Here is a 14,247-nt window from a genome sequence, read left to right on the forward strand (position 1 = left end):
GGTAGGCACATATTGGAAAGGCGTAAAAGCAACAGGGTTGTTCTGATGGGAGACTTTAACTTCCCCAATATTGACTGGGACTCACAGTGCTAGGGGCTTGGATGGGGCAGTGTTTGTAAGGAGCATCCAGGTGATCTTCTTAAAACAATATGTAGATAATCCAACTAAGGAAGGGGCTGTACTGGACCTGGGATTGGGGAATGAACCCGACCAGGTGGTAGAAGTTTCAGAAGGGGATAATTTTGGGAACAGTGACCACAATTCAGTAAGTTTTAAAGTGCTGGTGGACAAGGATAAGGGTGGTCCTAGGGTGAATGTGCTAAATTGGGGGAAGGCTAATTGTAACAATATTAGGCAGCAACTGAAGAACCTAGATTGGGGGCCGATGTTTGAGGGTAAATCAACATCTGACATTTGGGAGGCTTGCAAATGTCAGTCGAAAGGAATTCAGGACCGGCATGTTCCTGTGAGGAAGAAGGGTAAATACGGCAAATTTCAGAAACCTTGGATAACGAGAGATATTTTTGGCCTCGCCAAAAAGAAAAAGGAGGCATTTGTCAGGGCTCGAAGGCTGGGAACAGACGAAGCCTGTGTGGAATACATGGAAAGTAGGAAGGAACTTAAGCAAGGAGTCAGGAGGGCTAAAAGGGGTCACGAAAAGTCATTGGCAAATAGGGTTAAGGAAAATCCCAAAGCTTTTTACATGTACATAAAAAGCAAGAGGGTAGTCAGGGAAAGGGTTGGCCCACTGAAGGACAGGGGAGGGAATCTATGTGTGGAGCCAGAGGAAATGGGCGAGGTACTGAATGAATACTTTGCATCAGTATTCACCAAAGAGAAGGAATTGGTGGGTGTGGAGTCTGGACAAGGGTGTGTAGATAGCCTGGGTCACATTGAAAACCAAAAGGACGAGGTGTTGGACGTCTTCAAAAATATTAAGGTAGATAAGTCCCCAGGGCCTGATGGGATCTACCCCAGAATACTGAAGGAGGCAAGAGAGGAAATTGCTGAGGCCTTGAAAGAAATCTTTGGATCCTCACTGTCTTCAGGTGATGTCCCGGAGGACTGGAGAATAGCCAATGTTGTTCCTTTGTTTAAGAAGGGTAGCAAGGATAATCCAGGGAACTACAGGCCGGTGAGCCTTATGTCAGTGGTAGGGAAATTACTGGACAGAATTCTTCGAGGCAGGATCTACTCCCATTTGAAAGCAAATGGGCGTATTAGCAAGAGGAAGCACGGTTTTGTGAAGTGGATGTCGTGTCTCACTAACATGATAGAGTTTTTCGAGGAGGTCACGAAGATGATTGATGCAGGTAGGACAGTGGCTGTTGTCTATATGGACTTCAGTAAGGCCTTTGACAAGGTCCCTCATGGCAGACTGGTACAAAAGGTGAAGTCGCACGTGATCAGAGGTGAGCTGGCAAGATGGATACAGAACTGGCAAGGCCATAGAAGGCAGAGAGTAGCAATGGAAGGGTGCTTTTCTGATTGGAGAGCTGTGACTATTGATGTTCCTCAGGATTCAGTACTGGGACCTTTGCTATTCTGAGTAGATATAAATGATTTGGAGGAAAATGTAACTGGTCTGATTAGTAAGTTTGCGGACGACACAAAGATTGGTGGAATTGCAGATAGAGATGAGGACTGTCAGAGGATACAGCAGGATTTAGATTGTGTGGAGACTTGGACGGAGAGATGGCAGATGGAGTTTAATCCGGACAAATGTGAGGTAATGCATTTTGGAAGGTCTAATGCAGATAGGGAATATACAGTGAATGTTAGAACCCTCCAGAGTATTGACAGTCAGAAAGATCTAGGTGTACAGGTTCACAGGTCACTGAAAGGGGCAACACAGGTGGAGAAGGTAGTCAAGAAGGCAGACGGCATGCTTGCCTTCATTGGCCGGGGCACTGAGTAGAATAATTGGCAAGTCATGTTGCAGCTGTACAGAACCTTAGTTAGGCCACACTTGGAGTATAATGTTCAATTCTGGTCGCCACACTACCAGAAGGATGCGGAGGCTTTAGAGAGGGTGCAGAAGAGATTTACCAGGATGTTGCCTGGTATGGAGGGCATTAGCTTTGAGGAGAGGTTGAATAAACTCTGTTTGTTCTCACTGGAATGACGGAGGTTGAGGAGCGACCCGATAGAGGTCTCCAACATTATGAAAGGCATAGACAGGGTGGATAGTCAGAGACTTTTTCCCAGGGTAGAGGGGTCAATTACTAGGGTGCATAGGTTTAAGGTGCGAGGGATAAAGAGATGTGCGAGGAAAGTTTTTTACACAGAGGGTAGTGGGTGCCTGGAGCTTGCTACTGGAGGAGGTGGTGGAAGCAGGGTTGATAGTGATGTTTAAGGGGCATGTTGACAAATACATAAATAGGATGGGAATAGAGGGATATGGACCCCGGATTGTGGAAGATTTTAGTTTAGACGGGCAGCATGGTCGGCACAGGCTTGGAGGGCCGAAGGGATTGTTCCTGTGCTGTACTTTTCTTTGTTCTTTGTTCTTGGGGCTGATGGAATCAAGGATTACGAGAGGAGGGGGGATCAGGGTATTGAGTTTGATGATCAGCCATGATCATAATGAATGGCGGAGCGGGCTTGAATGGCCGAATAACCACCTGCTTCTATTTTCTATGTTTAACCCCCTTATGCCCTTCTTAATCAAGAAATCACAAACACCAAATTTGTTACCTCCAGGGCTATAGACCAAGAGCTACGTATGAACATACAAAATATGAACAGAATTAGGCCATTTGGCCCCTGAAGCCCGCTTTGACCTGAACATCACCATGTTTCCTCGCCTCATCCCTTTGTATTTAAACAGTATTTTTATTGAAATTTTAATATTTATATCAAAAAGTTTAGAAAACACAATAGTGCCGACACACATATCAGAAAATACAAGCAACAACAATAACAGGAACCCAATAACAGAAATACCACCCAGAACAATCCCCACCTCACCAAAGTCCCCCCCCCCCCCCCCCCCCAACTGCGCGCCATCCCTGTCCCAGTGACCAGCTAACAGTGACCAGATCTCTATGAAGTGCAAAATAAACAGCTGCCATCTACGATAGAACCCATCGATCAACCCCCTCACTGTGAACATCAGATTACTTAGCCACGCTTCGGCACTGTGTGGGGTTGCCTGTCTCCAGCTCAGCAATATCAATCTCCGGGCCAACAGCGATGCGAATGCCAAAGCATTTGCCCCCGTCCTCAGCTCGGGTTGGTCCGACACCCCAAATACAGCGAGTATGAAGTCAATATTGAGGATTGCAAATATGGTACGGAAATAAAAGCACTAGTATGGGGAAGTACGGCTGTATGGTAGGACAGTGGTTAGTACTGTTGCTTCACAGCTCCAGGGTCCTAGGTTCTATTCCCAGCTTGAGTCACTGTCTATGCGGAGTCTGCACGTTCTCCCCGTGTCTGCGTGGGTTTCCTCCGGTTGCTCCGGTTTCCTCGCACAAGTCCCGAAAGATGTGCTGTTAGGTCATTTGAATTCTGAATTCTCCCTGTGTACCCGAACAGGTGCTGGAATGTGGCGACGAGGGACTTTTCACAGTAACTTCATTGCAGTGTTCATGTACTTTATTGTGACAATAAAGATTATTAAAAACAAATTTAAACATTATTAGCTTGGGACAGGACGAGAACGTGCTTATAATGAGCAGGCCCTCTCGAGCACAGCTCACACTTATTCTCGACCCCCTCAAAAAATCGGCTGACCCTAGTCCTGGTGAGGTGTGTTCTAAACACCACCTTTAGCTATATCAAGCTCAACCTCATGCAGGACGACTTAACATTCACCCTACGAAGGGACTCACTCCACACCTCAACATCCAAAATGGGTTCTAGCTCATCCTCCCACCTGACCACCTCATCCACTGAAACCTGCCACGATCCGTCTATCAATCCAACACATGCTGCTATCCTCCAACCCTGCATGCAAGAGTATCCTTTCCAGCAAGGTGGACGTCAGTGCCTTCTGGAAAGTCAGAAATGCCAGGTGAACAAAGTCTCGCACCTGAAAATATCTGAACCTATCCAGTCCCCCAAGCTCTGCTTTCTTCTTCGATTCCTCACAGCTCACAAACCGCCACTCCAGAATCTAATCCCTCACTCTCTCCAGCCCCTTGTCTTTCCACACCCTGGATGTAACATCAAAGTGCATCGGATCAAGTTAGTGGTTCCTACAGATTGCGGCCCACTTTGGCACTGCCTTAATCTTAAAGTGCGAACAGAGGTGCCGCCATATTTTAACATGGAGACTACCATTCACAGAATATTTTGCTGGCGAAAACGGCAGAGATGCCATCACCAGGGTTTCCAACCCCGTCCCCCTACCTGTCCCTGACTCCATCTGTACCCAGCTAACCTTCTAATCCCCAAACCACCCAACACCCTCTCCGCATTGTCCACCCTGTAATAATACAACACATTTGGCAGGAGACCCCCCCCCCCCAACTGCTTTTCCCACTGTTCTGGAGCACAAGTCTTCATTACAATTGCCGAAATATTATCAGGACCCATAGCCTTTGCAGTAACACTTTTATAGGATTGTACTAGGCCCCCAAATAGTCAGTGGGAAATCGAGAAGCAATAATGTAAGAAGGTAACAAATAGCTGCTGGAAAAATAGGATGGTAATAGTAGAGGACTTTAACTTTTCCAACATTAACTGGGACAGCCATAGCACTAGGGGTTTGGATGGAGAGAAATTTGTAGAATGTGTTAAGGAAGAATTCCTCATTCAATATGTGGATGGCCCGACTAGGGAGGGGGCAAAACTTGACCTCCTCTTGGGAATAAGAAAGAGCAGGAGACGCAAGTGTCCATAAGCGATCACTTTGGGACCGGTGACCATCATTTCATTATTTTTAAGATAGCTATGGAGAATGATAGTTCTGGCTCAAAAGTTAAAATTAGGTAGAGTGCTCTTTCAGAGGGTCATTGCAGACTCAATGGGCCAAATGGCCTCCTTCTGCACCAAATGGAGTTTATGGATGTGGCAACCAGTCAGCACCCTTTTCTCCTGTGTTATAAATTGTGATTGTATGAAATTTGGTATTCTTGCACTTTTCCTGTGAGTTCAAGATAAAAACCTTTGGCAACATGTCTCTTTTCAGCAATAAGTTCTTTACTACTATTTAGACACTTACATATATGCAATTTGACCCTTCCTACTGCAGCTGTCCAATCAAATAAATGCCCATGTTCCACCTACACTAATGACATTCACCACTGCTGTAAGCCCATCCCCTCACCTACCGGCACCCAGTTCTTCTGCAGTGTTTGAAAGTTGACCACATGAGCCATGATTGCACTCAGATAGCTTTTACGCCAATCCACGTCACTCTTGTGCAGCCGGAGGGCCAACAAGAATGTATGGAAACCTCCAGAAACCAAAGAAGCCGTTTATTACATAAATCATTGCACCAAGCAAAGGCACATGAACTATCTAATTCCTTATGTGACCCAACTGCATCTAGTATGTTACCATAGCTCTTTTATGTGCTCCTACATGATGCTCCCATTTTGCTGCTAGCTGCAATAGAGGCAGACTGCTGACCTTCCCCACTGGGTCACTGTCTGTGCAAAGTTTGCACGTTCTCCCCGTGTCTGCGTGGGATTCCTCCGGGTGCTCCGGTTTCCTCCCACAGTCCAAAGACGTGCAGGTTAGATGGATTGGCCATGATAAATTGCCCTTAGTGACCAAAAAGGTTAGCAGTGGTCAATGGGTTACGGGGATTGGGTGGAAGTGAAGGCTTAAGTGGGTCTCTGCAGACTCGATGAACTGAATGACCTCCTTCTGCACTGTATGTTCTGTGTTCTGTGTGTTCTGTGTTCCTGCCTCTTTATTTTGGAATGACTGACAGACTTCCTTTGACTGCCTGAAGCCCAATGGGCCCCAGCATCCTAAAGGGTTCCTGCATTGTGCATGACGCTTCTCTAATTTTCTACAATTTGCTCATGAAATGTGGACGTCGCAGGCTGTGCGAAAATTTATTGCCCATCTCTAATTGTCCTTGAGGTGACAGTTAAGATTCAATCACATTGCTGTGGGTCTGTCGTCACATGTAGGCCAGACCAGGTAAGGACGGCAGATTTCCTTCCCTCAAGGACATCATTGAACCATAGAACATTACAGCGCAGTACAGGCCCTTCGGCCCTCGATGTTGCTACGACCTGTGAAACCACTCTAAAGCCCATCTACACTATTCCCTTATCATCCATATGTCTATCCAATGACCATTTGAATGCCCTTAGTGTTGGCGAGTCCACTACTGTTGCAGGCAGGGCATTCCACGCCCTTACTACTCTGAGTAAAGAACCTACCTCTGACATCTGTCCTGTATCTATCTCCCCTCAATTTAAAGCTATGTCCCCTCGTGCTAGACATCACCATCCGAGGAAAAAGGCTCTCACTGTCCACCCTATCTAATCCTCTGATCATCTTGTATGCCTCAATTAAGTCATCTCTTAACCTTCTTCTTTCTAACGAAAATAGCCTCAAGTCCCTCAGCCTTCCCTCATAAGATCTTCCCTCCATACCAGGCAACATTCTGGTAAATCTCCTCTCACCCTTTCCAATGCTTCCACATCCTTCCTATAATGCGGCGACCAGAATTGCATGCAATACTCCAAATGCGGCCGCACCAGAGTTTTGTACAGCTGCAACATGACCTCATGGCTCCGAAACTCAATCCCTCTACCAATAAAAGCTAACACACCGTACGCCTTCTTAACAACCCTCTCATCCTGGGTGGCAACTTTCAGGGATCTATGTCCATGGACACCGAGATCTCTCTGCTCATCCACACTACCAAGAATCTTACCATTAGCCCAGTACTCTGTCTTCCTGTTATTCCTACCAAAATAAATCACCTCACACTTTTCTGCATTAAACTCCATCTGCCACACTCAGCCCAGCTCTGCAGCTTATCTATGTCCCTCTGTAACTTGTAACATCCTCCCGCACTGACCACAACTCCACCAACTTTAGTGTCATCTGCAAATTTACTCACCCATCCTTCTACGCCCTCCTCCAGGTCATTTATAAAAATGACAAACAGCAGTGGCCCCAAAACAGATCCTTGTGGTACACCACTAGTAACTGGACTCCAGTCTGAACATTTCCCATCAACCACCACCCTTTGTCTTCTTCCAGCTAGCCAATTTCTGATCCAAACTGCTAAATCACCCTGAATCCCATGCCTCCGTATTTTCTGCAATGCCTAGCGTGGGGAACCTTATCAAACGCTTTACTGAAATCCATATACACCACATCAACTGCTTTACCCTCATCCACCTGTTTGGTCACCTTCTCAAAAAACTCAATAAGGTTTGTGAGGCATGACCTACCCTTCACAAAACCGTGTTGACTATCTCTAATCAAATTATTCCTTTCCAGATGATTAGACATCCTATCTCTTATAAAACTTTTCAAGACTTTGCCCACAACATAAGTAAGGCTCACTGGTCTATAGTTACAGGGGTTGTCTCTACTCCCCTTTTTGAACAAGGGGACAGCATTTGCTATCCTCCAGTCTTCTGGCACTATTCCTGTAGACAAAGATGACTTAAAGATCAAAGCCAAAGGCTCAGCAATCTCCTCCCTAGCTTCCCAGAGAATCCTAGGATAAATCCCATCCAGCCCAGGGGACTTATCTATTTTCACACTTTCCAGAATTGGTAACACCTTCTCCTTATGAACCTCAACCCCTTCTAGTCTAGTAGCCTGTATCTCAGTATTCTCCTCGACAACATTGTCCTTTTCCTGTGTGAACACTGACAAAAAATATTCATTTAGCACCTCTCCTATCTCCTCGGACTCCACGCACAACTTCCCACTACTGTCCTTGATTGGCCCCACTCTTACCCTAGTCATTCTTTTATTCCTGACATATCTATAGAAAGCTTTAGGGTTATCTTTGATCCTACCTGCCAAAGACTTCTCATGTCCCCTCCTGGCTCTTCTTAGCTCTCTCTTTAGGTCCTTCCTAGCTAACTTGTAACTCTCAAGCGCCCTAACTGAACCTTCATGTCTCATCTTTACATAAGCCTCCTTCTTCCTCTTGACAAATGTTTCAACTGCTTTAGTAAACCACGGTTCCCTCGCTTGACCACATCCTCCCTGCCTGACAGGTACATACTTATCAAGGACACGCAGTAGCTTTTCCTTGAACAAGCTCCAAATTTCCATTGTGCCCATCCCCTGCAGTTTTCCTCTCCATCCAATGCATCCAAAGTCTTGCCTCATCGCATCATAATTGCCTTTCCCCCAAATATAACTCTTGCCCTGCGGTATATACTTATCCCTTTCCATCACTAAAGTAAACGTAATCGAATTGTGGTCACTATCACCAAAGTGCTCACCTACCTCCAAATCTAACACCTGTCCTGGTTCATTACCCAGTACCAAATCCAATATAGCCTCGCCTCTCGTTGGCCTATCTACGTACTGCGTCAGGAAACCCTCTTGCACACACTGGACAAAATTGGACCCATCTAAAGTACTCGAACTGTAGCGTTTCCAGTCAATATTTGAAAACCAGATGGGTTTTCATGACAATCAAAAGTGGTTCCATGCTTATCATTCGACTTTTAATTCCAGATTTTTATTGAAATCAAATTTTACCATCTGCACTGGTGGGATTTGAACCTGGATCCCCAGAGCATTACTCTGGGTCTCTGTTTTATTAGTCCAGTGATAATACTCCAGGCACCCTGTCTCCCTTCTCGCCCCTTTCGCCTTGCCACTGCTCTATTGCAGTCTGGAGAAAATAACATACTGGCTTGCCTGTATAGTCTGGTGGAGCACATGCAGAGTGGTCATAGAACTGTGGAGGCACCCACGATCTTCCTTCTGTTATGCCACTAAAAATATATCTCCTCAGGTATTCTCCCAAAGCTGATGGGGGAATGATTGGTCAGACTCTGATGGAAGGTGGACTGGTCACAGGCTGAGAGAGGGAGAGCTGGTCATCGGCTAATAGAGGGAGGACTGTTCTCAGGCTGATAAAGGGATGGCTGTCATGGACTGCTTGCAGACGTGATTGCTCACAGGCTTCTGACAGGATTGAATGTTGCAGCAAAGGCCGCCCGAATCAGGGCTCAATATTGGAGATCCTTTAGACATGGCATCAACGTTTCCTATGTCATCAGCTGACAACATGATTGCCAACTCAGTCCACATCTTCAAGGACAGAGTAGTCAACCAACCTAGCTGCCTGCTGTTATATGGCTGGCTAATGTGAAACCACTCCAGAAATGAGAGTTGGAGTTAGAGGGCCATTGCGATCCACTTTCATTTCATCCTTCCTCTTCCCGCCAGCCACTGTAAAATTCCGGCCAATTGTGTTCACATTTGTCACTTAAGATTTCTTGTGAGCAGCAAAGTGCTTTTCTTGAGATTGTCATGTTTGGAAGGCCATGGACAAATTCTGACAACTTTTTATCCAACACTTCTTTAGAAAATTATACCATTAGCTCTATTTTAGATCTGTGCTTATGAAAATTCATACTTATGGAAGTATACGTATACAGTGATCTAAAATTTAGCCTTTTAATTCATATTTATTTAGGGTAAAGTATTGTTTCAACCAAAGCTTGTTTTGTTTTGTTGCATGGCAATAAGAAACCTATTTTTACAACCTTATTATCTTAAATACGGATCTAACACTAAGAGCTGGAAAACTGACAAGTTTCATATTGGAATTTACTTCAACTTTTGTCACTGCTTTAAAATGAATGATATTGGATGTTCATTGGACATCCCACCCAATGGTGGGATTTTCCATCCCCTTTTTCGGCGGGCAGGAATGGCGGAGGGGGCGGAAGAACTGAAAGTCTAAAAATGGCTTTGTGCCTGAGGGATTTCTCTGCTCGATCATCCTTGCTCCCGCCAATGACATAATGGAGATTGGAAACTCCATTTGCACCTGTTTGATTTTTTAGATTTTAGAACAGTACAGCACAGAACAGGCCCTTCGGCCCTCGATGTTGTGCCGAGCAATGATCACCCTACTCAAACTCACGTATCCACCCTATACCCGTAACCCAACAACTCCCCCTTAACCTTACTTTTTAGGACACTACGGGCAATTTAGCATGGCCAATCCACCTAACCCGCACATCTTTGGACTGTGGGAGGAAACCGGAGCACCCGGAGAAAACCCACGCACACACGGGGAGGACGTGCAGACTCCGCACAGACAGTGACCCAGCCGGGAACCGAACCTGGGACCCTGGAGCTGTGAAGCATTGATGCTAACCACTATGCTACCGTGCTGCCAATTACCGCTGATTACGCAGATCAAGGGCTTGATTCTCCGTTTCAGGGACTATGTTCCCATGCCAGAAAAACTCACGTCAAAAGGCCACATATTCACGATGGGCACAATTTACCGGCCTCGACACGGCCGACTTGCTGCTGCAATAAGGCTGTTGAATCTCCCAAGATACGGGACTTCCGGTGACGGCGGGCGGGGGGCGGCCGTGCAACAGAGGCCTTCCAATCGGAAATGGCATTTTCGGGGCTTTAAGCCCGGTCCCGAGGACCACGGAGGCATAAAAGGCACGGAGAAGGCGCAGAGGAGGCACAGCAGAAGACGATGTCAAGGGTCAGTAAGAAAATGGCCGTTAAAAGAACAGCTGAGGACCCGTCGGGGAGTGGAGAGGACAGCACGGGGTCACCAGGGAAAAAGGAGGCTGGAGCACCAGGGGAGGCCGCATTGCTGAAGGCTGAAAAGATAACTAAGGTAATGGCTGCAGAATTCGAAAGGCAGTTTACAAAACACCTGGAGGTGATGGGGAAGGAGATGAGGGAGGTTTTGAGTGTGTTGGTGGAGGAGGCGATTTCCCCGGTGACGACGGCGGTGGTGAGCGCAGTGGCGGAGGTGCGGGCGCAAGGGGAGGCGCTGAAGGTAGTGGAGGAGGCGGTGGCGCAGCACGTTGATCAACTTACCTCGATGGGGAAGGAGATGCGGAAGGTGATGGAGGTGAACAAGGATCTGCGAGGAAAATTGGAAGACCTGGAAAACAGGTCCAGGCGACAGAATTTGAGGATTGTGGGGCTGCCCGAAGGAGTTGAAGGGCCAAGGCCGACGGAGTATTTTGCCACTATGCTGGCGAAACTATTGGGGCAGGGGGAGGATCCCTCCCGAGATGAACTGGATCGGGCTCATCGGTCGGGGAGGCCTGTACCAAAGGTGGGTGAGCCGCCAAGAGTAGTGACTTTGTGCTTCCGTAGGTACTGTGTGAAGGAGAAGGTCCTGTGCTGGGCCAAGCAGAAGCGGGTGGTGCAGTGGGCTGGAGCTAGTATACGTGTATACCAAGACTTTACGGTGGAGCTGGCGAGGAGGCGGGCTGCTTTCAACCGGGTGAAGAGAGCACTGTACATCAGCAAGGTGCAGTGCGGCATTGCATATCCAGCGAAGCTGAGGGTGACTTATAAGCTCAAGGACTTTTATTTTGGAACGGCGGCAGCAGCGGAGGAGTTTGTGAAGGCAGAAGGACTGTGGCAGAACTGAGAAATTGAGATATGGCCATGTGCCGATGTAACCTCAGGACTGTATTTTCTTCTTTTTTGTCTCTTCTTTTTTGTTTCACTGCGTGCGGGTGTATGGGCTAAAGGAGCCAATGTTGTATATATTTGGACAAGGGAAGTGATGGGACTTGCACTAGAAGTGAGGCCTCTTTGGGGTGTAGGTGGATATGTGGGGTGTATGTGCTAAAAGGGGATTTCTGGGTTTTCCTAGGGCCGGGCAAGGGGGAAAGGGACCCGGGCGGGGGCCTCTACGCTGGCCGGTTTAAACCGGCCAGTGAACGGGAGTGAGGTGGGGGGAGGGGCTGCGACCATCGAACAGGGTCCGAGTGGTCTAGCCGCGGTGGAAATTGTGGTGAAGGAACCGAGGTTGGGGGGAGGAGTTTTACAAGAGGCAGTGGCCGTAGGAGTTGGAGGGGAGGGTAGGGTTTACAACTCTTGGGTATCACATACGGTACTCCTTCAGAGGTTGGACGGCGTTGAGTGTGCGGGGGGTGGGGGGGGGGGGGGTGCAGTGGATTCTAGGGTGACCATGGGTGGGGGGGAGGGAGGAGTGGACTCTAGGGTGACCATGAGCGGTCCCGGACTCCTTTCTCTTTTGTTTTGTGTTTCCACCGTGGGAGGGTTTGTTTTATTGGATGCATATATTGACAGGTGGGCTGTTGTTTGGGGTGGTGGGAGGATGGGATCGTTGTTATTGTTAAGGGGATTGGCTTTGTATTTGTTACCATTTACTGTTTGGGGGTGCGGTGTGAATTTTGGAGGAAAATGTGAAAATGGAGAATAAAAACATTTTTTTTTAAAAAGGCCACGTATTCACAACCCTGCAGGGGCTAGCAGGGAGCCGTCATAGAGCTCACAGTTCCAGCTGCAGATACGGCCTCCCGCACTTTAGGTCAGAGGCCGCACATGCGCACGGTGACGGCCTCCATGATCCATGGTGGACTCAGACCGCAGACCTGGACCACGGAAATAGTGCCCCCCGATCGGCCACGCCCCTGACCGGACCGCCCGCACAATAAGGGCCCAGCCCGTATGAGGCCCCCCTGCCCTCCAATCGGCCCGACTGAGTCCGCAGCCGCCACACGAGTATCCAGAACAGCAGGACCATGAGTGGTCCCGCCATCGGGAATTCGGCCAGTCGGGGTGGGAGAATAGTGGGGCGGGCCTCTGGCAATGGCCTCCGGATATTGTGTATACGTGCAGGGATTACGCCGCTTTTCGGGCGGGTAATCACCGAACCGGCACCGGTCCTGATTCCATGCGTGAAACTGGATTCTCTGCCCCAAACGCGATTTTGGTGTTGGTAGGCGGAGAATTCAGGCCCAGGTATTTATGCCTGATAGTCCTCCCACGTTGGACTGTCCATTCACATCGGCCTGCCAATGACAACAGATCTGCCATGACATGCACCTGGTGACCAGAACCCAGCATAGTTGAGTACAGTCCCCCAGGGGAAGAGGGTCATGAGGTGCTGTGAGTAGTGGGGGGGGGGGGGGGGGGGGGGGGGTGGAATTCTGTGTAGGGGGGTGCCAGGGGTTCCATGTCAATGGTGGAGGTGTCGGTGATTATGTGTCTATGGCCAGAGGGTAGATAGGGTGTATTTAGTGGGAGTATTCCACAGTGTGTGAGGTTCTGTGGTTTTGTGTGGGAAGAGGGCTTCTGTAGTGGGGGTGGGTTCCTCCATTCCATTTTTATCTTTCTTTACATAGGAGTGCCCTTAATTTTACTGGTCAATGGTGGAATTTCCTCATTTCTTTTGTCGAAGTGGTCAACTCAGGCAGGAAGAGCAGAGTGTAACCTGCTGGTTAATCCTGCCATATTAACACACTTAGACAAAAAAAAGTCAAGGAACTGGGTCCCGCAACATCACGCTGGCGGGGCAGGCTCTGATACAGACCACAACCCCCATGATAGACACGGAACCCCCTGCATCCCCCTCCCCATGGTCCGAACTGGCAGTGTCTCCTGGCACTGCTCCCTGTCACAGCCCCTGGCAGAACGGGACTTTTATACGTGGGAGTGTGTTACAGTGGGGAAGCCTGCTAATTATATTTAAATGTACTGGAATGGGTTTCCCATCATTGCATGTCGCTAACCCCATTATGTCATCCCCTGGGATGGGGACAATCGAGGGGGAAATCCCACCGGCCTAAAAGTCACTTTGGGTTTCCTGCTCAATTCTTTCATCCTCCAACATTCCCACTAAAAATGGGGTCAGAAAATTCCCCCATGTGTCAAAACATAAGGCAGAAAGAACTGGCAGTGCAGCAAGCAGGCGATGCCCCATTTGTCCCACCTGAGTTGACACTTCCATCCAATACTTCTGTCATTGAAGTTTTTTATTCCTGAATACGCTTATTTCATTCTTTTTCCCTGCATTGTCAATTTAAAAAATCAAATTTACAATTTGTAAAGTATTATTGTAATGTTTGACCTTGGTAATAAATTTATTGTCTCTTTTTCTCTCTTTTAATAGATTGTTTGGTGTTTCACCAGTGATCCAAACAAATTGCACAACTACCTGGAAGATTATAGCCAATCCCAATATGTCTTGGTCCCAACATGTCAATCCTATCATGTTGTTACTGCTGTACTACACCCTGGCAACACTCATACGTCTCTGGCTTCAAGAGCCAGTCGTAAGGGTAGGTGATGTTTGAAAGATTCACTTTTTTATCACATGTTCTC

At 47.7% G+C, this 14,247-nt stretch overlaps 1 protein-coding gene across 1 annotated transcript in view; it reads left to right on the plus strand.

The window, feature by feature from the left end:
* LOC119972907 (piezo-type mechanosensitive ion channel component 2-like) overlaps positions 1-14,247 on the plus strand; it is a 1,374,210-nt gene that overhangs the window by 812,393 nt on the left and 547,570 nt on the right. Inside the window, 1 exon segment of the mRNA XM_038810453.1 lies at positions 14,036-14,204. Coding sequence (XP_038666381.1) covers positions 14,036-14,204 — 169 coding nt within the window.

Source organism: Scyliorhinus canicula, chromosome 10 (assembly GCF_902713615.1).
Source record: "Scyliorhinus canicula chromosome 10, sScyCan1.1, whole genome shotgun sequence".
Classification (NCBI taxonomy): domain Eukaryota; kingdom Metazoa; phylum Chordata; class Chondrichthyes; order Carcharhiniformes; family Scyliorhinidae; genus Scyliorhinus; species Scyliorhinus canicula.